The 24,678-nt window shown below is 36.8% G+C and overlaps 1 protein-coding gene and 1 long non-coding RNA gene across 2 annotated transcripts; one reads left to right on the top strand and one right to left on the bottom strand.

Moving 5' to 3' along the window:
• Positions 1-566: 566 nt before the first annotated feature.
• On the top strand, positions 567-6,126 carry LOC106953993 (uncharacterized). Its single transcript, XR_001426282.1, has 2 exons — positions 567-1,240; positions 1,532-6,126. It is a non-coding gene; the product is annotated as an uncharacterized LOC106953993 (long non-coding RNA).
• Positions 5,684-16,618, bottom strand: rhbg (Rh family B glycoprotein). Its single transcript, XM_015043178.1, has 10 exons — positions 16,218-16,618; positions 11,798-11,987; positions 11,214-11,364; positions 10,952-11,099; positions 10,039-10,205; positions 9,008-9,145; positions 8,710-8,843; positions 8,430-8,551; positions 7,932-8,005; positions 5,684-6,434 (listed from the first exon to the last, which is right to left on the bottom strand). Exons 1-10 carry the CDS (start codon positions 16,450-16,452, stop codon positions 6,360-6,362), a joined length of 1,434 nt encoding a protein of 477 aa, XP_014898664.1. The 5' UTR covers positions 16,453-16,618; the 3' UTR covers positions 5,684-6,359.
• Positions 16,619-24,678: the final 8,060 nt, after the last annotated feature.

Raw genomic sequence — 24,678 nt, 5'->3', positions numbered from 1 at the left:
GTCTTAACAGAATAAATTGTGATTATATGCCATGTGCAAAGTCGAGATATGGATTTTGCACTTATGTAACAACAAGTACTGCTGAACTGCTGGATGTTAAGGCTCCTGAGCTGCAACCTCCTGAGCTGATGCCTTGTCTTCAGAGGACGAGGTATCACTTTTAAAAGTCAAAGATGTATGATGCAAACAAGATATGATACTGCAGATAGTAAGTGATCTTAAGTCCGCTAAGTGAACTTAAATGACCATATTTATCACAAATAAAGAGCATAAGATTAAACATTTTTATGGTTTTCTTACTGTGAAATGTTAGGGGGGTTTCAGCAATAATTTCTGGACTTGAGATGGTTTTATTTGAAATGTCAACAAGTTCATCATTCGGTCCACTTCAATTCAGCTTGTGATTCCCAACTGTCACCTGTTTAGAATAGTTTTTGAACCATAATAAATGGAACACTGATCAACATAGTTTATGTTATAGTTGTTCACTATATGATGTTTTTCTTTTGTCATCATGTAAAGCACTTTGAAATGCCTTGTTGCTGAAATGTGCTGTACAAATAAGCTTGATTGGACTTGATGGATTCAGTAGGAACATGTATGTAGAGTTTTTTGGTGAATTTGTGGTGAACATAGTGTGACTTCATGACTGCTCTCCTTCTTTCATGGCATTGACTCAATCCCCTCTAAGGCCCCCCTGGTGAGGCTCCATGCTTCCTCAATCGGGTGCCTCAATTAACAGGGCACAAAGCCCCAGACCTCTCCCAACCTCTGCAGCCCCCTCTGCAAGGTCTGCAGCTCAGAGACATGCGTGTGTTGGAAGCAGGGGCAGTTGGGGTGACGGGGGACGCATGAAGGTGGTGGCAGCAGGGTCTTCAGCGCTCTTTGTTCCCCCAGTGTCCAGCTTGGCCCCGTTGCCCCTGATGTCTTTCATAAGGAGTGTGTAATAACTGCCTTTGTTGGTTTTTCCTCTTGTAATGAGTCCAGTGGGAGGCCTTGTTAGTGTGTGGGGTGCTCCGCCAGGGGACCTCGCAGGAACTCTGGGATTAGAGGCCGCCCCATTCTGCCCTAAATGTGATCCTTCACAGTAAAAATGCCAGTGTTGAATTAACACCTAAAAGTGTCTGTGCCCAAGTCAGCAGATGTTAAAGTAACACTTTTGAAAGTGTTTAAAGATTGAGACCCATTTTTTTTTGTTAAATTAACATTGGTCTATAATACTGAAATGGGTTTAAGAAAAGTTAACCTGTCATTCACGAGAGGACCCAAATTTGGGTTTACAGGGGTGTCAAACTCCAGTCCTCAAGGGCCGCTGTCCTGCAACTTTTAGATGTGCCTCTGCTGCACCACACCTGAAAAGAATAATTAGGTCATTAGCAAGGCTCAGGAGAACAGATCTACACAGGGGGGAGGTAATTAAGCCATTTCATTCCACTGTTTTTTACCTGTGGCACATCTAAACACTGCAGGACAGCGGCCCTTGAGGACTGGAGTTTGACACCCCTGTAAAATGACAACCTGTGAATGACAGGTTAAACTTTCCATTTCTGTGTATTGTTTTGAATATTTTCCACTGGATTTGATTGATATTGGCACCTTGTGGGGTCAATTATTTACTTTTTTAACACCACATTATGTTTTGTGATCAACACTGCACTGGTGTAATATATTTTAACACTAACACCATTGTAATACTAATGTGACACTCTGTATTGTTGAATTTAACACCAGCTGACTTGGACACATAGAGACACTTTTGGGTGTTAATTCAACACTGGCATTTTTACTGTCCATATCACAATGGTCCTTCAACCAGTGGATGAATTTGATGCTTTTGATCATCCGAATTGTGAATGCTGCTTTGTTCAATCTAAGGGTGTTAAATTTAGGCTTGCTTAGTCATCCAAGTTAAATTAAAGGCCTGATGTTTCTGTTGTTTCATAAAGAATGAGGGAAAGTGTGTTATAGCGGTGATATAATGACCTCAAGGAAGAAAGTGGCAAAAGATTTTTTGTGATAAAGCTGAAATTTATCTTGAATCTTTGAGGTTACATTTAGATACTTCTGTCTTGTTTGGGAACTTTTCTTAAGATTTTTTTGTTAGCATTTTTATTTTATGCATAATAAAAAAGGAGGATTAGGGCCACCAGAAAAAAAAAAATACATTGACTTTAAGAGCCGAATTCTAATTCTGTGTCAATCTATGTCAAAAGCCAATAATCAAACATTCTGTCCATTATATTGTTAGTATATGAAAAAATCACCTAACTGCTTTGTCCTAATATGATATGTAAACCTGCACTTTATCCACACTGAAAGCCTGTCCCATATTTATTTGGTAGATTTCAGTTTTGAGACCATATTTTTCTGGTGGTGCATAAACAATTTAAACAATTCTGATTCTGAGAAAAAATCAGATTTCTTTTTTTCAGTGACCCTAATTCTCTACTGTGGGCTGCAGGAACACCTCCATAAAACTTGCAATATAACTTGTAAAAATGCACAGCATCGCTAATGTTGCCATGTCTAAATTATAATTTCCAACTCAAGCCTGCTTTGACTTCAGGACGCCGTGGCTTCAGAAAATTGCAATTTATGGAAAATTTTCTTTCCAGTGAGTGTCCACATTTGTTCGTGAATACGTTGGATTCCGGTCATGGCGAGCGCTGCTTTCACACGCAGGATTTGTTGACCACAGGTGAGCTGTGAAAGAATTGAAGAGTTGTGGGGCCTGAAATGCACACAGCCTCCACCTTTGTTGATTTGGCATTCACAGGGCTAGCCATTTTAGAGGGGGAGGAAATTCAAGTGAAGCACTCCCATGTACTCCTGCAGCACTGGAGGCAATTTCCCCTCAGTCAAGTGGCAGAAACCCTCTTCAGCTGAACAACTTCCTGCATTTAGTGAGCACTCCCACTGACACCCCTGCTCCATCATCCCCCCTTCTTAGCTGGCATCAGTCACAACCTCTCAGCACGTCTCTGCTCCCTTCAGAAACGTGACAACAACAACTTTGTGTGGGGATATAATCTGCAACTAAATGAAAACCACACACCAAAATGTACTTTTTGTTTTACCTCTATTTTTCCCTCAGCACACGGTAACATCCATGATGTTTTGATGTTGTTTTTTTTGTTGTTTTTTTTTTTTCCAGAGATTAATATTTAGAGCTCACAAGCGTTGATTGGAGAGTTGATGGGGCTGTTCAAAATAATAACAAGAGTTAAATTAACTCTGAGTGTGAATTCCCAGATGCTCACACAAAGTGCTGATGTTTCTACTTTGAGTGTAATTAATGGTGAGAATCTTGCTGCAAAGGAGTAATTATGCAATCACAGAATAGCTGATAGATTTACATGTACCTTCATAAAGCCATGCTATGAGGTCTGAATGCAAAGACACGACAACAGACATCTAACAACAGTTTGGCATGTTCTGGAAACAAGATCTCAGTGATTTCAGTGTTTTAGTGTTGGCCTATTATGGCTTCTGCAGGGTTGCAAGCGAGCAGAGGGGTTCCCACAGGAGACCCGGTTGTCCTGAGGGAGCCTATTAATCTATTATGTTCACCTCCAGAACAGCGTTAAGAACAACAATCACACACAAGCCGGAGGCTGAGCCACAGGAGGCTACAGCTGCTTAGGACGGACCCTGTGTAGCTGCAGGGGCTGATCAGCACCGTTCCCACGTGCCCTGCTCACAGCCCACAGCTCACACACAGAGAAATACAGTGACGGGGTCAAGGCTAATACTGTCTTATTTAAACGTAATGAGGAAAACTGAAAAGTGATCTTATGACAGCATGGTTGGTTAGGTTGGAGGCACATTCTGAAAAAAGAGGTGAGATTTTGTGTAAAAATCTGCTCATAAAATATTCCAAGCCTTTCATATTTTTTCTGTTTTGTTTAACATAGTATATTGGGGCAGTTTTTACTTGAAGAAAACCTTTAATTTAATGCCATGGCATTGTCTCAGCTTATGGAAACAACAGCATTTAATACTTTTCTGCTAACAGAAATGAATTATTTTTTTTCTGCAGGTATGATGCCAAGCAAGCTCATCTCCTGAAGACATATTGGACACTAGAAATAATTACCATAATCATGATTATTTTTCTTTGCATTTTAATTAGCCCTATGAAGCTCAATTAAGCTCTTCAGTATGAGCGCCTATTCAGTAAACAGCTGTCCACCTGTCTTTTAGTTCCTGGGAAAAGGCTGCAGTGCCTGTTCACGCCGTGGCGCCATCACCACGCTGGGTGGGGGGTCAGGCGAGGCTGCTGCAGCCTGCAAGGGGCCCTCTATTAAACTAAAAAGGGAGGAATAATTCTGCAGGGCACAAGCAGCTCATCAGGATATGCAAATGGCTTGATTAACAGGACTAGAACCACAAGGAGATAAATTGTTAATGACAAACAACAGCAAATGCATCCAAGTCACCAGAATGTAACATTTTAAACAAGACTTTTCTTTTTTTTTCTTTTTTTTTTAGAAGAATATTATTCCCTCTGTCAATCCCTATTTGCTGTAATCTCATTCCCAGTGTTAATTGCCATTAAATGTTCATGTAAATTGCTTCTCAAAAAGCTTCACAATGAGGCCTGGCTCTTAGTTTTTCTACCAGCACCACCTAGTGGTCTCTGGAACACATTTACACCAGCAGCCAAACAGAAGGTGAGCTGTCCGTTTTGTGTGGACCTACAGTACGTCAGGATCGATGGATATGGGCAACAAAGCATCAAGCCTCACCATTCATGCCATGGCTTCTCCCTTAAGATTTACTGAATCCCCCATCTGCTTGCTTCTTTTTCATGTCGTCCTGCAGGAGGTCTGATTGAGAGCTGGACTTTAAAAAAAAACATATTTTTAATGAACCCTTTTGAAGCTGAATATTCTCCATAAAAATTCAGTTCTTATTGCAAAAACTCGTCAATCGTCTGGTGACAAATAGGACAGGACATTATAAATAACAAAAAATAATAAATTAAAACTTCTGCCTTTTCTTTATTTTCCTCTGGGGATGGCAAAGGATTTCCTCTACTTATCATCCATGACTGTATTGGATCTTTGTTCTGCTTCATAGCACAGCTGAGCTTCAGCTGAAGGCCACAGACGTATGGCAGGACATTTTACATTTTGCTTGTATTTTATTTTTGTTTTATTAATAATAATGTTATGGAAATTATTATTTTGGTATATCTGCACTAAAAGATGTGTCCTGTAGCAACATTATTAGCATCACACTTGAAAGAGAAAAGTATAACCAGTTGAGCTCAGTGTTGAGGGAATCAGATTGTAGTGGAAAAGTTCAACTTCTCAGAGAGTTGCTGCATTATAATTACTGGGATTTTTTTTTTTTTTTTGTAACAGTTCAGTATCTGCAGATGGAAAATATTTTTTTTGTGACACGGCTGAACGTAAACAGTGGAAACAGTCCAGATTTTATTTTAGTTTTCCAAAAATGGTAGTTTGTAAATCACTAATGGGTTTAAACCAGGTGTCCACTGAAAGCTGATCTTCAATTCAAAACAAGGACACAAAGCAAAGTTCTTTCTGTGAGTCTTAAAGTTGGTATATTATTAAGTGCCAACAGTTGCAATGATTTTTAATGGGTAAAATTCCTGAGCTTCCAGTGTTTTCTGATATATTCCTGCTAGATTTTAAATACCACATGACACAAAACGCTCTTTGAAAACTTTATTTTTAGCCCAAAACTATTCAAAATTGTACTTAAAAGTCTGTCTGTTCTTATAAATACAGTCAATGTAACAATGTTCCTGCAGGTGTAAGTCAATTTGGAAATCAATTTGAAGATTACCATGCAAATATGAAAGTGTACATAAGTAACAATAAGACTGACATGGTTTAATATGACGCAAAACTGTATACAATTCTAAAGTTAATGTAATCAAATGTAATGTACAGTTAAACAGCATTACCTCACAGCATTACATCTTTTCTGTAATTCAAAGAACATATAGAGTTACTTTAAAATAAACCCTATTAAAATGATCTAATTTTGTCTAAAAGAATTTAGCTAAATTAATTGATCTGGTTTCAAGTGTCTCTTTGGTTTAATCTTACTGTAAAAATATGTAATTATTTCACATTTGTGTTTGATGGACAACAACAAAGCAGTTTTTAATAAATGAAACATCCTTTATCAGTGCAGCGTGTTCACAGATGCAGCTCTAGATTGACCTCTAGTGGTTTTACTCATTCATTCCTGTTCTATTGACTTGGAAAAACAGGTAAAGTTTCAAATGTATAAACTGTTTGGCAGCTGGCATGAGTATAAAAAGTATTTTGTAGCCTGTAGGCTTTCAAGTGCTGTTAAAACCTCAGATTGGTTCTGTGTGTCTAACTGTTCATCTTCTCAGTTTCTTCCGTCCTCACAGCAGTTAGCTCTTCCTCAAAATGCTCTTCTCCTGGTACCTGAGAATAAAAAGTAGTAAAACTTTAAAATTACTGAAAATTGAGCATCAGGAGCTCTCTCACCTTGCTTTATAATAATGTGCATCATCTGTTTTATGTATATTTGCAAGTATTCCACACTTAAGTGCTGAAAATACATTTTTCTCATCTTGTTGCACTGTGATATTATTTTATTTATTTATTTATTTATTTATTTATTTATTTATTTTACATTGACAATGTCTTATTACACAATGTGAATAGACACATATAAAACTAAATCTACGGACACAACAAATAATAAAATGTTAACTAACAATGTTGTCTCTTTTTGGCAATAAAATCATAGAACAGATTTAAGTAGCTACTTCTAGAAATACTGATTTATACATCTGCATACAGGAAATAAAAAATGCATAAAATTATAGTAAAACTAACATGTCACACAATATACTTGTGGGTCAATAACAACAAATATCTCCAACAAGAATTGGTGAATTTGCTCCCCCTGGTGGCCAGATATCATACATAACCAGACCCAAAACGTCTAAAACACGTTTACAATTTTACAAAAACTAATGATTGCACTGAAAATCAGCCTTCAATGTCATCACCCATTAAATTACTTTTTGTGCAATTCCAATGGAACAGAATAATAACTGATTTTTTTTTTTTTTTTTAGATTTTTCTCACATCAAATATCTTCATCTTATAAATTAGTGTTAGATTTCATTGAATTATTTGATATTTTAACTTGATAAGCAGCAATGTGATTGAAAATGTTTTTCTGCAACTGACTGAATCTGTCCATACTTGGAGAAATAATTGCTGAATACCAGGGATGGGCAGTTATTGTATCATTTACCGTTACTGTGTTGAAAGAAAATCACATTTATGAGGACAAAGATTAACTTTATTGATGATGTTCTCAAAACCCCAAAACTGAAACCATGGTTAGGATTGTTACTTCCATGTGCAGGTTTTACAAAAATAATCAAATCAATATATTTGAAAATATGACAATGCAGTTAAATTTTACAGCATTGCAATCGCATCACTATATGTAACCGGTGACTAGCAGCCTATTTGATTTTTAGTGTTAAAGGATATTTTTGTTTGTTAGGCTCTGGCCATATGGAGCGACAGATATATTTACAAAAGATAAAATATATTTTAAAAAAATATTTTATCACCATTTTATCATTATCGCAATGAATGCCAGCAATTTCACGTTACAATCTTAATTCATATTAATATTTAATATGGATCATCATGCAGTAGGAATTACTGCATGATGTTATGCAGTAATTCCTACTGCATAACATCAGGACTAAAGAATTCCTAAGTTTTTCTGAGAATAAACATTTAATTTAGAATCAGCCAAGAAATTAAAGGGTGTTTATCTAAATAAACAAAAGTCATGTAAATACTTCTTCACAAGTTTGCCAATGGAAATTCCTCTACATATTGTACATTTCACGCAGTTAGACTCTAACTGTCTTGTTTTATCAAACTGACCTCCCAGTAGACACTGTCCTCAAAGCAGGCATTGTCACGAGGAGCTCCAAGCACCTGCAGCTTCAAAATGAAACCTGAGAGGAAGGGGAAGAGATGTTACTTCAGTTCTGGGCAGGAGTTAATATTCATCAGAAGATGTTTTGACGTATGATAATATATATTTTTTTAAAGTTAGCTATCAAGTTCCAAACAAAGTATATATTCCAGTTGATGAAATCCTGAGATTTCTTTTTAAAAATCACATATGCAGACTTGCACTTTCATTTGTTCCCCATAAAGCATATATTAGTTGACAAGTTTCTTTCTTCACATTAATTTCACATTAAATATGTCGCATTTCTTAAGACTTAAAAAATAAAATCAACAAAATCAGATTCAGAAAGAGCTTGTTCCCCTCTCTTGTTAAAGTTATCACATAATCTATGTTCTTTTACGTTTTTTCTTATTGTTATTATTGGATGTCCTTGAGCTGGTTTAAGTAGTTCTGCATCTACTTACCAACAATGAGTCCTCCAAAAATGGCAATAGCCAAAGTGATTACAAGAGAAATGGCTTGCATGCCGGCCTGATAAGTTGTCTCTCTGTCTCCACTCGCCACCTCAGGAAAAACCTTTTTCAAACTTACAACCAGACAGAAACAAAAATATGTTAGCTGATTGTTCAAATAAAGATCTCTTCTATCATGATGCAAGCTAAAGAGATCAAGTAGCAATGATTGAATAAAAAATATATATTGGATTTAGTGTTGCAACACGGAAAGCAAAGATTAATTGTTTACCCATTTCCATATACTTCCTTCGGGACCACGGCAGTAGTGACAGCCCCAACGATGGCCCCCAGGATGCCGGGCATGCCGTGCAGATTGTGAACCCCACATGTGTCCTGGATCTTTAGCTTCTCCTCCAGGATGGGCTGATGGGAAATAAATGACATTTGTAGAATGAAGCTTTGAAATGAAGAATTGAAACAACTCGAAATGTAAATGAAGTTAACTCAAAACTTTGATAGAAGGTCCTTCACATGTGTCTTGAAAATAAGAATTGGTTTGTAAACACAACATCATAATTTATTCTTACCGAGAGGTACTTATAGCCAAGGACAGAGATGATTCCTGCCAAAAACCCAACGATCATGGAGCCAAAAGGTGTGAGCATCATTTCACCAGCTGTTCCTGCTGCGACTCCTCCGGCCAGGGCGGCATTTTGAATGTGCACCTAAACATGGAGACAAAACACATGCTGAGGTCAAAGAAAAACAAAAAAAAAAGATATACCAGAGCTGAGTAGCACAATACTGAGTTGGTAGCAGCAAAGATAATTTTTTTTTGATTGTCTCCATATTTTTAATGAAGAATCTTATTTTCAATTCAGAAAATCTAGAAGTACTGAGAAACTTATCTTTCTATTTTCCAAGGTAGGTTTGTAATTTTAATACTCACCTTTTTGACACAAAACAAGTTTCCCAAAACACAAAATGAACTACCAGATATGGATTATGATGATGTCTTGTATATTTGCTTGATGATGGTCTTTATCTCATCTTATGTTTTTGTGGTGGAAAGCACTTTGAACTGCCTTGCTGCTGAAATGTGCTTTACAGATAAACTTGACTTGATCTGTTTTCAACAGCCAAGTGACTGAGACATGTTAGAAACCAGCTGCTTATTTAATTAATTTCCTCTCATGTTTGATAACCATCAGTGGAGAGGACTGATCTTGTGATGGTTTACAGCCTCATCTTGGAGTATGTGAAAGACAGCTGGAGATCTGATCAGCCTGCCAGCCATTTGGCTGAGACCCAATCAGCATTTTTTGAGGAGGTGTGCACCGTCAGTCCATTCATTCATTGGCTCTCAGGTATTGAGTAACAGTTCTAAACTCTGATAAGCATAAGAAGAACAAGTTAAGATATCACATCTTCCTTGTTTCCTTTTGGCTCAGTACTTTTCTGGCACTATTTTATTTGCTTCATTATTTTTTAGTTAGAAAACTCTTCTGCAAATATGGATGGATGACAGACAACATTCTCACCAAGGCTTTCATCTGATTTTCAGATGTCTTTAATTAACAAAGAGTTGAAAATAGAAATGGTGATCATGCATTATTACCATGTCCAGCTTTCCATCGTGAGCTGTGAGGGCCGACATGGCGTACGTTGACAGAGTGCAGGCTGCCAGGGAGTAGTAAGTGTTCATGGCTGTGCGGTGCTGGGGGTCTCCATGTGCCGTGACGGCAGAGTTGAAGCTGGGCCAGAACATCCACAGATAGATGGTACCTGTATTTACATTGAAGGTAAAGATAGACTTTAAATGTAGCAGCAGTGAAAGGAAATTGAAAACTAGAGTTTAAAATGTCTCTGTGGCTTGCCAAAGTATACCCTTTGAACTTCTCTATATTATTTTCTAGCCAGTGCTTCGTTGTAAAATGAAAGACTTTAAACATTTTTAACAAGCTGAAAATAAGCACTGGTACTGCAGATACAGCTTAGTGCATGACTTGCCTGTTTATATTTGCATTGTCAAATTAATATTTCAAATAATACTGCAGATTGGTCATTGAATATGAAGGTCTTAGCTCCTTCTGGGCAAGCCAAGCACATCAATAAGCCATGATGTAAGCTATTCCATTATATCTTCTGGGTGTTTATAGTTACCACCCATAAATAAGATGGATTTTATTTCTTGTTTTGAAGGTAAAGGAAGTTGAAAACAAATGCCTGCCAAACATTTTTATTTTGAAAAAAAAAAAAATGAACACCTAATTTTCTTTGTGTTTCAGAGGATTCAAGGGATAGATGCTAAAAGTCACAGAACAGTTACCCTGCATGCAACTCAATAACATCTTGTTCTTTGTAATTCGTGAAAAAAAGAGATGGGGAAACCACAAGATGTATAAACTCTGATTAAGTCATTTGTGTCTCACAAAGCTTATATTCATAAAGCATGTTGCAATCTTATGGGTCTGGGTGTAATTTTCTACGAAAACAATTCCTGTAGATGTTTGTTCTTGCATGGGAATTACCTATCATTGCGAACAAGTCAGAGTGGTAGACTGACGAGTTCTTGTGTTTGCTCTGCTCCAGTTTGGGGCGGTACAAGATTCGCGTCACCATCAAGCCAAAGTACGCTCCAAAGGTGTGGATGGTCATGGAGCCTCCAGCATCTCTAGTCTGAAACACGATTCACAGGATAGTTCAAATTTTTGAGTGTGTCAGCAGAGAAAATTAAAGATGTTCATAAGTCATTAATACAAGTCTTGAGCAGTTTGATTTATGGTGACTCACTCCTAAAATGGTGAGCAAGATGAACTCATTGACGGCAAACAGTGTGACCTCAAAAACAGCCATTATTAGCAGCTGGAGGGGGCTGGTTTTTCCCAAAACTGCTCCGAACGAGATCAGCACAGAGCCAGTGCAGAAGTCAGCATTGATCATACTGCAAACAGAAAAAACAGATGTTAACAGTTTGGTATGGAAACAGGAATAAAGTCAGGTACAGCCTTCATTTTTTTTTTCTTCAAAGCTAATAACTCATTTTTAAATGCTGCAGCTTTTATGGGGTGTGACACTATCTGTTAAGTGCTAAACTTTCAAAATGTCCAGATTCTGGTAATTAAGAGGTGTACTTAAAAAAATAAAAATGTAATGTTAAAGCACTGTTGTCACTACTCACAATAAGACAATGTTAGGGTTAAGAAAATGTAGTTTTCATTATTGTGTACTTTAGAGGAACAAGTACAGTTACTGTCACTTGGATAGAAGGTGATGCTCTCTTCTAATTTAAGGATGAAGGAAGAACATTGTAAAAAAGGACATCAGAGGAATAATTTTAAATAATGGTGGTATTCATACTGTATTTCATTTTGCACCTTTCCACTCCAATGTGAATTTTCCCATCCTCATGCAATCCGTGGAAGAAGCCTTGCATGAGAGTGGCCCACTGCAGGGACAGGGCTGCGATGAGGAAGTTGAAGCCCACGCTGCTGAAGCCGTAGCGCTGAAGGAAGGTCATGAGAAAACCAAAGCCGATGAAAATCATTACATGCACATCCTGAAAACCTGCAGAAAACAGAAAACAGCGAATGGTAAAGGAGGTTGTGTGCCGCAGCTGCTTTGTTAGATATAAGTTATGATAGATGTTAATTTGTTTCTTTTGAAAATGTGGTCCTGTATGCTCTGCTTAAGGCGTGACTATGACACCATGCAGGCTTCATTTATCAATGCTGTCAAGCAATGTGTTGTCTCCTAGATGAATCCATTCAATAATCACTAACAGTCTGTTTCCACAAACAAACCGACTGTTCCAGGAGCTTTTAAGCCATATAGATGAAAGCAGTTGTACTCAGAACAGTCAATTTCAGAAACCTCCCTGGAAAATCAGGTTCAGTTGTAACTTGCAAGCATGACTCACACCAGGTTGTGATTAATTTGTGCTTCATAATGCCTATATATGATCTCTTATAACTTATTATGCAAAACCACAAAGAAAATCAATGCACTTACAGGTCTGAGAAATGGTTGGTGACCCGTTTTCAAAATGAACCCTATCAACTTGTTACGTGTCATTGTTTCCTGTCCTTATTCACACAGTTTGTGAACATCGCTCATTAACTGCCATTCATAACATTGCTCTGTGCTGTGAGTGCTGTCGTTATGGTAACTGTTAATTGGCTTGACCAAATAGAGCTCTTTCCAGCATCCCTGTTGGTATTTTGGCCTAGATTCACACAGTTCCCTGTGGCCCAGAGGGAAACCTTCATATCAACGCAATAAGGAGCGTTGATATGAAGGTCAGAACACAGAACTGCTCCATGCTGCCAACTGATATGAATTTTAAACATTGAGATTTGCTTCCCTTCTCACTGTTTTGCTTTGATCATGTCTGTTAAATGCGAGGAAATCTCAACTTAAATATCTGACATAGAAAATACAAATTAAGAATCACAAGTACTTATGTAGCTGAATGCTGGCAAGTTTTCAAGTAACCAAGTGCATTAAATAAAAAAGCAACTCTTGACTAACTGTTGTATCTATTTGTAAGTGGTGAGCAGCTTGTCGTCCTGTTTGGGTGAAACTACTAAAATCAACAATATCTTTCCTAACGGTACATCTGCTATCAGGTGAACTGTTCCACCAGACAAAGTGTGTGATATGTTTTTTTCACTACTCCAAACCTTCGATCCTAAAAGAAACTTATAGAACATATAGTTATACACACCTTATGCAAAAACACACACAATGTGCATGTTTGGGTGGTGTTAACCAATACAGACAACATTGTACAAACACATGATATAATGTCTGCTAAAATAAATTATCCCCTCATTCAACTTTTTTCTATACTATTAAACTATTAGTGTTAGTTGTAAGTCCTTTTTTTTTTTTTTTTGCTTTGGTCGATGTAAGCTGGACGTTAAACTGGTTCTTATGAAATATTTACTTTCCAGACAGTATAGGGATTCCACACTGCAGAGCATGAAACCTGTCTGAACCGGTTTCTGTTTACTATACATCGTCGTTTTTCCTTTTTCCCAGGATATGATACTGATACCGGATGGAGCCTCTGTACAAATATCCCTGAGCCATGACGGTGATCTTCATTTCCAACTTCTGTGACACAAAGGTGTCAGGTTAAACACCGTAAAGTGGGTTGGACCTGACTGTCCGCCCTATTTTTTAACCTTCTGTGGAGACACAGCAATTCATAAAGCTGTTCATGTTCCTTTAAGTCTTTGAACTGTGTTGTGTGTGTCCTAATATTGTGTCAGTGCTGCAAAAGGTAAAGAGAAATTCATAAGAATTTGTTTGATGGACACATGTTGCGTAAAGCTAACAGCACCTTTTTGTTTTGTTATTTAGGATGAAATACTTGTCAGTTATGTTAAATGAGGTCATGCGTGTCTATGCAGAAGTCAGTCAGTGAGAGAAAACTGTTTTCTGTCAGATTTGTTCAAATTAAATTTTAGCACAAAAGGAATTTAAATAGAATGTGCATTAATGTGATAACAGATTGGATGATTTAAGGTAGAATCACTCCTGAATACAATCAAAAATGAGAGTAAGAATCTTTTTTCACTTCCTTTCATTCACTTTGTTTTGAGCTTAACTCTCTGACTGACCTTCTTCTGTTATTTAGAGATAAACTTTAGACAATGATATTGCTAAGACGGGGTTATCAAAACAGCAATGTTTGCCCTTAAATACAATACATCTTTCATTATGTGCTACACAATGCAATGGAAATTTCATGCTACTGCTGCAAAGCAAACTTTTTGAAACAAAAATAGAGGTGCATCCTACTGATAAGTTTGGATTCATCAAACAAACGTGTGGCATTCCTAGAAAGTCACAACTGACATGTTGCTTCATAACGACGTCAAATGTCTACATTACAGTGACTGAAAGGGAGAAGTTAGAGGAGATTCTAGAGCAACCTGCTTCTGGGAGAATATGTTAAAGGTTATTATGTAAGAAGAGGGTTTAGTCTTTAAAAATTCCCATCACTCTTTGCTCTAGGTTGAAGCTCCGCCCTCACAAATGAGAGAGATGCCTGAAGGTAAATACCTCCCAGAATCTGACATGTCAGTGTGTGCTCAACAGTAAGAAATCATGTTTGCATTTTAAAATCTAGCTTTGGGAATGAAATATTGGTTATATTCTTTTGCATTAGTACATACAAAAGAGAATCAAACTTTTGCATGTGGAGAATCTATAACAGCATGATTGGAAATAGGAATATTTCTTTAAGTGAAAAAAAAAAAAACTTTTACGTGATGTTCTGATGATATTTCCTGCCAACAAAAACAAAGCTAAAAAGCTGAAAAATATGATTGAATAGATAAATCATAAAGTCAAACAAACTTATCACAATGGATTATTGTCTGCTTTACTATTTTCTGTTTGCTGTGTAAGTAGATTATATTAATCATGGATGAATTTACAGAATAAAAACACTCCTTCTTTAGATTGTCTTGCTACATATTTCAAAAACTGGAAAATAAAATTTTACCCAAACATAGAGCTTGATCCCTATTGTTCAGTCTTGGAATGCTATTAGAAAGGAAATTTGCATAAAAATTCCTCCCACAGGGTCAAGAACTATGACAACTTGAAAAAATGTTAGCTGAGGAAGATCACCTGAGATTCACTGTTCCAGTCCAAAAAAGATAGACTGAAAATGTCTTACAAAATGTTTTGGTTGATATTTCCATTATTGGCTGAAAGTCACACACCTGGCTAAGTATAGTGTAAACAGACACAAGTTACTACAGCTGTCACAAAAGAGTACCCTCATACTCCCCACTTTTACATCCCATATGTTTATATTTACTTTTCATTTTTGATACTTTTACCACAAATTAAAAAGTAACAAAAAGTAGTGGACTGGTGTATCAAATATTATTGCTTTTAATGATTTGTAAGAATTTTTACATATAAGTTGTTATATTCTATTGTTTACCCCCGCTCTTTGTATGAGGTTGGACTTTTGAAGGATAATATTAGCATTTTGTGGAATAGATGACATGTCTGATCATTTATGACCTAAGACCAGACAGCCCCTCTGAGACCCTCAGCATTCCTTTTAGAATGATAATCAGAGCACAACATGTTGGCTAGGCAGCATAAAGTGGTGCCAGCAGTGAAATGTAACACTTTGCCCCACACCCAGTGTCCTAAATTTGTTTTGGGAATTTCAAACAATGTATGAGAGGAAAACTAAATCCACAGGGCTTCAAAGTATGTGTGAGAACTGGCATATCTGGCTGATGGGATGAATTTGTGCAGATCAGAGGCAATCAATGAAACATTCAGTAGTTTTCATTGAGATGCAAATATTGTTTCCATGTTATTCCAGTAATTACTGTCAATAGCATATGGGGAATTCTGCCATCCAATTTACACAATGTTGTTTCAAACCTGACAAAAACAAACACAAAAATAATAAAATATCATATTTTTATATCCAAAATATTCCAGGAAAAGCATCTGAATGCTTTTCTATGTGTAGGTCTTTCAGGGATTTCCCCCTTTCATTTAATGGATTTTTAGATTTTGCTTTTAGTCTCATCTAAAAAAACAACAACGCTATTTTGTATTTTAGGCTTGTTGGAAAAAGTAAACAACCCCACCATTAAAACAAACAAAAAATGACAACCTTGAGAAGGTTTAAATATTCAAGCATTTTTTTTTCAAAATGTGCATGAAATTTTTTCCCCTACTAATTCTGATTCTGGATTGCTGGAACATGCACTGACACACCTTTTGACACCTGATCTACAGAAAACTTACTTGGATAACGGTAGTAGAAGTCATTGTTATAGTCAGTATCATCAGATGTTCCAGAACCATGTCCGTTGTGTCCACCAGCTGTGGAGTTATTCATTTTCATATTCTTATTAAACGCCTTTGCGTCTGTGTCATCGTCATACACCACCAGAACACCAAAGAGGATGATGAGAATGATTTCCAGGATGAAGCAGGTAATTGGCAGCTTCAGCCGCATGTTGGTAGATGAGTCTGTCATGTTTCCTTGCAAGTCAGATGCGGAGCAGAGGCTTGGAGAGGCTTGTTCAATTCCAAAGATCCAGGGCAGAAAGTTGGGCTGGGGGGTCCAACGTGTAGACACCAAAAGCTTGGGGAGTTTGTGTGTGAGAGGGTGGAAGAAGAAGCTCACAGACAAACACAAGAGCTTCACATGTGATTTTGTTAAGCTGGGTCACACCTACCAGGCCAAGTTAGGTGGAGACAAAGTTAGTCCCGCCCCCTGTGACAAGGTGTCTAAACTCACCTTCAGTTTGTCAATTATACTGTTGATGGGACAGGTTTAGGAGTAGTGACCACATTTCGTCTAGTAGCTCACAAAAACACAAAAAATAGATGGGGCTGATTGGGGAAAAATCTAGTTAGAGGTTGCAGATAACTTTGTAGATTTCAAGTTTTATTTTTTTTTAAAAAAAAGAAAGAAAGAAAACCATGAATAATGATCCTTTGACTTTACTGCTTTGTGTTTTTCCATAAAAATCAAAGTAAAATGCAACAAATTTTATGGCTCAAACTCAGGATTCCTTATCCAAAATGTGCATTTTACATGATTATTATCAGAAACCATTGATGAATGTCAAGACTGGCAATGGGTGCTAAGTCATTTTCTGTGACTGTAGCAACACTGAGACACATGGCGACTAACAGCTGACTACAATAATAGAGGCGGCTTCATTTACAGACTGACAGGTATGTTGCTTTGTAAGTGAAACACTACTTTGAATTTACATCTGTTTCTGTTACTTCCTTTACGGAGATGTGATTAAGTGAGTTAATTGAATCTTACTTAAATGTTTTATAAGCAGGAAGTTATCAGACTTATTTTAGTGTAATCAGAAGTCATAATATCTCATATTTAATCAAATTTGACTACATCATGAGGTAAAAAGAACCACAGACAAGAGGAACAGGTTAGAATATGAAGTCTTAAGAAAATAGTACCCAAGTCCTTTATCCCCCTGAAGAAAATATTCTCATAAACATTAAAACTGCTCTTTACTCTTCAGTGAGTATCACTGTGTGCTTTGGAAAATCATCATCCTAATGTTGTGTTCTCTGTAATTTAGTCACTTTACTGGCAGAATCAGATTGAAGTCACAACAGCACAGACCATTTACCGTACAGGTCACTTTGTGGCACAGTGTGGGCCGAAACTTTGATCAGCAGAGACAAACCAGTGACAAACACTGGCAGCGCAGCATCTACTGATAAAGTCGTTGATTGGGTTGGTCTGAAATATGCTTTATTATGTCTCCTCCTTCTCTTCCTCCTCCTCCTTCTGTCTGAAGTAACATAAGATATGTCACTCACACCTCTATCTGAAACAGACTTTTGTTATGATTTTGAGGAATTTAAATGATCACTCCATGGAGATTTCACGATTTAAAGAAATGTGATGAATTTAAGTGGAACAAAGAGCCCCTTTTTCAGGCCTCCTGTTTGCTTGACTTTCTGTCAAGAAGTCAGTTTCTCAGCTGACTTCTTCATTGAAGTCAGCTGAGATATTGGTTTAATATCAATGTATTAAACCAACATTGATATCCTAACCTGTACATGTAAATCCTTTTAGTTTAAAACTAAAGCTTCCCTTTAATGGGGAGAGTCAATTTGGTTTCCACTTGCCTCAGTCTATGTATGGAAGGGAAGGGCACAGTTAATTCGGCATTTATTCACTAAAATCTAGTCCATTCAGGAGTGATCATGCCGCTACATGAAACTACCTACCTGTTCAACTGTTTTGAATAATAATGCAGAAGAAACCTTAACATGCCTCATCTTGACTTTTTCCTCAATGGCAGTTATTGTAAAAGTTTATATCTGCATCAACAATGTTCAAGCCATTTGACATTACATGAAATCACCCTTCCCCTGCCTTAGTGGCTCATAATGAAACCTGTGAATATTGAACAGATATGCATAAAATCTACCAGTGATCTGTTACAATCTATTGTAATTCTGCAAATTCTGCAAATTAAATATGGTGATTAAATATGGTGATATTCCTTCAATTACATCAAATCAGCACACCATTTAATTTAGACAAAACAACCCAAACTCATGTTTTATTATTGATTTAAAGTCAGTTTATGAAATGTTTTTCTACCAAAGAAAAGACGGCTATGATCACAGGTGTTGAAGTTTTTTTCTTTCAAAAGCCAAACAGATGCCAAAAGTTCCTGTCATTCCAGACTCACATGACAGAACTTGTGGTCGACACCTGATGCCTCGTGCTCATAGAAATGCAGTATGTCCTTTCATTGTTGCATTCAAGATAGATGATAGATGCTAATTCCTGTAATGCTTTGGATTCCCTGATAATGTCTTAATACCCTGGTCTTTGAATGATAAGTTAATGCTCACGTCTTTCAGACTATGGGAACGATTCAGGTAAAATTACCGTCATCAGAAAATAGTTTAAAGGTTTGTGTTCTCTTATAAAGTCTCTGACAATCATTAAATGTTTTTGATTTTTCTATACATTCAGCCAGATAAGCAATGCATTAATCATGTATTACCTCTAATGTTTAAAACACTTTGAACTCAACCAAAGCAGATATAAACCCTCATATCTCGTCCTTAACTCAAAACAAGAGGATAATCCACAGTTTAACCACCTTCACAGTTTACTTTTCACTGGATTAACTCACAATCGGATTCAAATGGACACCTGTCTGGAGCAATGTCTGATTGGAAACATGATTATGGGAGGAAGGTGTTAGAGTTAGTAAAGTAATTTAAAATGTCATGATAGATGGATTTTCCATCCATCCATCCATCCATCCATCCATCCATCCATCCATCCATCCATTCATTTTCTTCCGCTTATCCGGGGTCGGGTCAGGATTTTATTTATATAAAATCTAAAATACCTAAAGAATTACAGGCATGCTGCTTCAGTTTTCCACCAGCTCCTGAAGGTACAGTTTATATAACTGTATTTCAGTTTTCTCCAATAAATTGTCTTTAGTCTCATTTCTGTTACTCAAGATCTCTGAACTTTGCAAAAGTGGAATCCTATTATGAGGGAATATTTTTTTTTTAAGTAAACATTGTTATAACACACATCTAACATGTTTAGAACTTAATGTATAGATGTTTTGTGTCTGATATGTTGTCTGTTACTAGTCATCAAATAATGTATTAACAATAAAAATGTAAGTGATAAGAAAAGAAAAGAATCAGTTCATCTGTCATCTTTCTTGTATAGGAACAATTTTACATATTTCCACTGTCACTTCTGACAGACAACATGGCAGCTGACAATTTAATTTAAATCAAAAGAAGTTGTTACTATAAGTCACTGTTGCATAAAAAGGGCATGAAAGACAAGAAACCAGTTTGTCTTTGGAGCATGAAGACATGTTGGCTGTGACCCACACGTTTCACAAAGCTCCAAGTGTGGATTCCACGGATAGTTTAACAGTAGTTGGTGATTCTTGTCACTCCATCAGTGCAGCTGGCTGGCTCCAGGGCCCCTGTGATAACACAATCACAATCTACCGATCAGAGGCAGGACGACTTCTATAGTAACAACACGGAGACCACAAGAAAAGTGGCACCAGATAAGAAGATACATAGGCGAGACTAAACCTGCATGTTATGCAACAGTTTAATAGAAAAACTGGAGGCTGTACGAGTACTACACCCTTAAGTTTCTTAAACAGGGAGCCAAAAATGACACCAACACAGGCAAGGAGGAAACATTTAGCTTGCTGTCCTAATGCATTTCCTGACAACATCTTTCTAAAAGTTAAGCAGAAAAAACATTCTATGGAAATGGGAATAATGTCCCAAACACATCAAAATCGGATCTTTACTCTGCACTCTTTATTATGGATTTTATTTTAGCTTTATATTTTTCTCCCTTTATTTTACCAGGCAGGACAGATGCGACATGGCAAAGGCAGGGCATCTAGCAAGAAAGAAATAAAAACACTGAGTTGTAAAAAGATACAACAGAACTGGGTCCTTACAAATAAAATCTTAGCTAATGTATCACATAAAATCTATTAAAGTTCCCTCTTGGAATGTGAGAATATACGAAATGGGTATGAATGTATTTCCAGGGCAATATAAAATCACATCCCAACCATCTGCCTCATTTGGGGTAATCACTTTACCTTTACCCCACACACTCCTCCACCCTGCTATATGTTGCACTTGGCCGCTGTTTGATCTCTTTATACCAACAAAAGACAAAAAATGGACTTAATTTTGCTTATCTCTGCTCCGTTTATGGTACATAAATAATGACTTGGTGGGATATATAAAGTCAGTGTTAATTTGAGAAACTGCTTAGGCACCAGAAATTGTTTAAAAACTAACACTTAAAACCCAAAATAAATGGAATAGTTATCTTTTACCTTGACTCAATTTGACTAAGGTAAAAAATGCTATGACATCCTGAAAGTTAATGTTCAGTTACAGGAGCTTAAATTGTCACAGTTCTGCTACTCCAGTGTGTTGAGGCCTTCATTGGAGAAGAGGGATTGTAGAAGCGCTGCAGGCCTAACAGAGCAAAACAGGAATGGGAACATAAAGATATCGTTCTCCCATATCTGCACTTAGATTGCTATCAACCCGTGTGACTTTCATCCACATGTTACACAACTAAGCTAGCAGCAAAGTGATTGGCTGGGGAACAACAGGCCCATCAGTAAATCACTCGGTGTAGAGGACAATAGGTCAAACATGACTTGTTTCTTCAGGCGCTAATTTGTGCTTTGGTTTGCTTGTAGATTTAAACAACTTCTTTATAACTAAGAATGTTATAATCAGTACAGATTAGCTAAACAAAGAACAGTGGTGAGCTCCTAAACGATGTGAACACTTTTCTGGAAGGGATTCCTTGATGGGATGTTTCACAACACCTGGAAAAGAAGTAAGACAAACCTGGGAAGAGTCATATTTCATGTCTATGCAATCATAAACTGTATGGGGTACCACATAAACTGTGCCACATAAAAGTAAAAAAAAAATAAAAAAACGCACAAAGGGAGCCTTTGAAACTAATCTGACATATAAAAAATATACAAAACGACCACACTGAGTGACAGAGAAAAGCAAACCTTTATTTGAGAACAATGACTGATTTTACCAATTAGTATTAAGTGGCACAAACGTCTTAACATTAAATGTTTTTTTTAAATAATTTATTGTTGCATTTAGCTGAATGACAGCCATATTGGATTTTGAGGTCAGGGGTTGTGGAGAGATCTCCAGCTTTACCACTTGAAATTCTGGCTTCTGAAGACAATTCTCAAATAATTGTTTAAGTAGGAATGTTCAGCTTGAGATTAAAAATGTTATGCATATGAAAACTGTGTTTAATGTCAAAAGATAAAAATGTCATTTTCACCAAGAAGGTGCTGAAGCACAATTTTCTTGGAACTCCTCATCCTCTTATGATTAAATGCAAGGCAGTTATGCAACAGTGTGATAGTGTGATATAAATCCTATAAATTTATATCACAGATTTCATTTATAACAGCTGAAAATTTCTTTAGTTCAACTGACCATTAAAACTTTTCTAAATAAAAAGATAAATTATCAAAACTAAATGTTATTTCAGTTACTGTAATATCTACACTGGTGTTTAATTTGAGCATTGATAAGCTACATAAAAAAGTCACAGCAACTTATGCTTGAAACAGTTATAAAGTTCTTTGGTTGCTGAATAAGAAGGTCACGCTACACAAACTGTCAGAATAGGCTCAAATGAAAGTAAATCTGTCTCTGCCTAAAACACCTTTGGTGAAATCCTCAGGAGAATTTGTTGGAATGTTAAAAAGGTTTTCGGGGTTTCATGTTTCCACAAGAGGAAGAAGGGTCATTCAGAGTTGTCAGGACGTTCTTTCTTCAAGTCATGCAGTGAGTTTATGACCCCACCACTTGTCACAGGGTTTTGTCAACACAGTCACGCACTGATGCACCACCACTGTGGAGGCTGATACTACATCAGGGCTGAAGGCGGGGAAACCTGCTCTCATATCAGCATCAGTCATCTACTTGAAAATGGGACGTTCAGTCAGTCAGCGATTACAGTTAGGATGGATCGATGTATCACAGCACCTTTTATCTATTCCAGACAAAGTGGGGACACGTCCAACAAACTTTGAATTTGTAACCATAATTGGAGAGTAAGGGAAGCATGATTCCAGTGTCACAGGCGTTTTGATGAAGCACCTGCATCACCAGTGACTTTCAGAAAAACAACATAGTCATCAATAACACTGAAATGAAATGTCACAAAGCCAGAGGGAGAATTTGCCTACAGGCTGAAATACATCACTGAGAACCATAAGCTGTTGCAGAGAGCAAATGATGGAAATGAAACAAACTGCACAAGTAATGGATTCAACAAAAATGCACTCAGAAATCAGTCTTTTTTTTCTTTTTATATGAAATTTTATGCATTTCAAATCAATCTCACATGTAAATTTTTAACTGGAAATGACACAAGTAAATCTGAGACTTTAAAAATTGGCATAAAATGTAAGAAAAGTCACACTGGCTTTTCTGTTCACCAAAAGGTGAACAGTAGAGGGCAATGTTTCTGCTGCCTGTCCATAAAAAAAAAAACATGTTTTAAACAAATAAGGCAGCAATACAATCTTGAGAACATAAAACATCAAACCACAACCTCCATTATTATTCTGCAGTCTAATAGTTTGAAACAACACAAGTATTGTAATAGACCATATTTTCCCTTTAAGTCAAACATAATTTTTGACAGCGTGAAAATGATCAAGAAACAAACTTTGTTTGCTGTTTCATTTTTTTTTCATGAAAAACTAAAACTGTACAGTGCATCAGAGTTTAGAAAGATGTGGGTTTGAATTTATATTTATTAACCCTGTTTTTTTTTGTTTTGTTTTGTTTTGTTTTTAATCTCCTGGTTGTGTTGCAAACACTTCACTGTCATTTATGGAATCTAATTACAGCTGCTGAGGTCATAAAACAAAATTATTAATTAAATCTTACAACTCCAGACCAGTCATGCCATTCAGAATAATTAGGGTTAGTCCTCTGAAGAAAATTGTGATTGAAAAGTAAAAGGTTGGAGAGTCCTTCTTGGAGCAGTTGGCCACTGTCACCAAGAGGTGTTTATCTGAATACTAATTGGAGGACAAGAAAGAGTCCCATTGATAACGAGGCACAATGGAGAAGCAACAGCAGCAAAAACAGAGGAATCCTATTATTGCAATTTGTTTTTTGTTTTTTTGCATGTTCACCGCCTGCTGCTCCTGCACTGAAGGGGTGATTCTCACAATGGCACCTTTGTGTCTGGAGGGAATAGAGGCAGCGGAAACCAGATCCGGCACAGCATCTTCTCCAGCTATGCCTCAGACCAATGAGGACAAAAACAAACATGGCTAAATGCACATTGTGGTGGTGTATTCCTTGGTCATTTATTCTTCACTCTGCCTAGTTTCTGCTCTACTGCTAAAGAATTAGCTATTGCACATATGAATGGCATAGTGTTACAGAACTGTGGATGCAAAATGTGTAATCTTAGTCATTGGGATTTATGTTCCAACACATATATCTGTGTGAATCTGTCATAAAAGATGTTTTTCAGTATGTGTTCAGTTTCACAGTCCTGAATCAACACAATCTGTTTCACCTAATGTCCAGCAATAGCTTTTTTTCTTTTTTTTTTTTTTTTTCTGAAAGTCTAAACCATTGTTATATTTGTATTGGAGAGTTTATGCAAGATTCAATGAGTTAATACAAGAAATGGAGTGATGAGTTAATTCATCACCAATGATTTCATGTCTGAAAAGTATTGAAAACAGGAGTTATGGAGCATTTCTGGTCAAATTAGCTAACTCACTGGAAAGAAAGGCAGTGCTTTGCCTTTTACACTGTTTTGCTTTCCTATCAAACTGGCTACTCTCAGAACATTTACATTGTTTTTTGCTTTTATGCATTTAAACACTGAAATACTTATATCTCAAAAAGCTGGTTATGAGTAGAATATTCGCTGTTTCAAAATAATTCAAAAATTGAGACTCCAATCATTTTCCCCTCATGGATAAATCAATTAAAAATCCTGTTTTACCTTTAGTAGTTTGCCTGAAATAATTTACTGCAATTTCCCCACAGTTTGTCATAGATTTAGGGCCTGTTTTGTCTTTTCCATTAGTTAGCCAGTATTCTGTTTTAAATCTTGTCACTTGTCGTAGACAACAAGACACAGAAAGAA

Source organism: Poecilia latipinna, unplaced genomic scaffold, assembly GCF_001443285.1.
Source record: "Poecilia latipinna isolate Pla-1442-1.1 unplaced genomic scaffold, P_latipinna-1.0 Scaffold619, whole genome shotgun sequence".
Classification (NCBI taxonomy): Eukaryota; Metazoa; Chordata; class Actinopteri; order Cyprinodontiformes; family Poeciliidae; genus Poecilia; species Poecilia latipinna.
The sequence above is the reverse complement of the archived record's forward strand: the minus strand, read 5'-3'. Positions and strand labels throughout refer to the sequence as shown.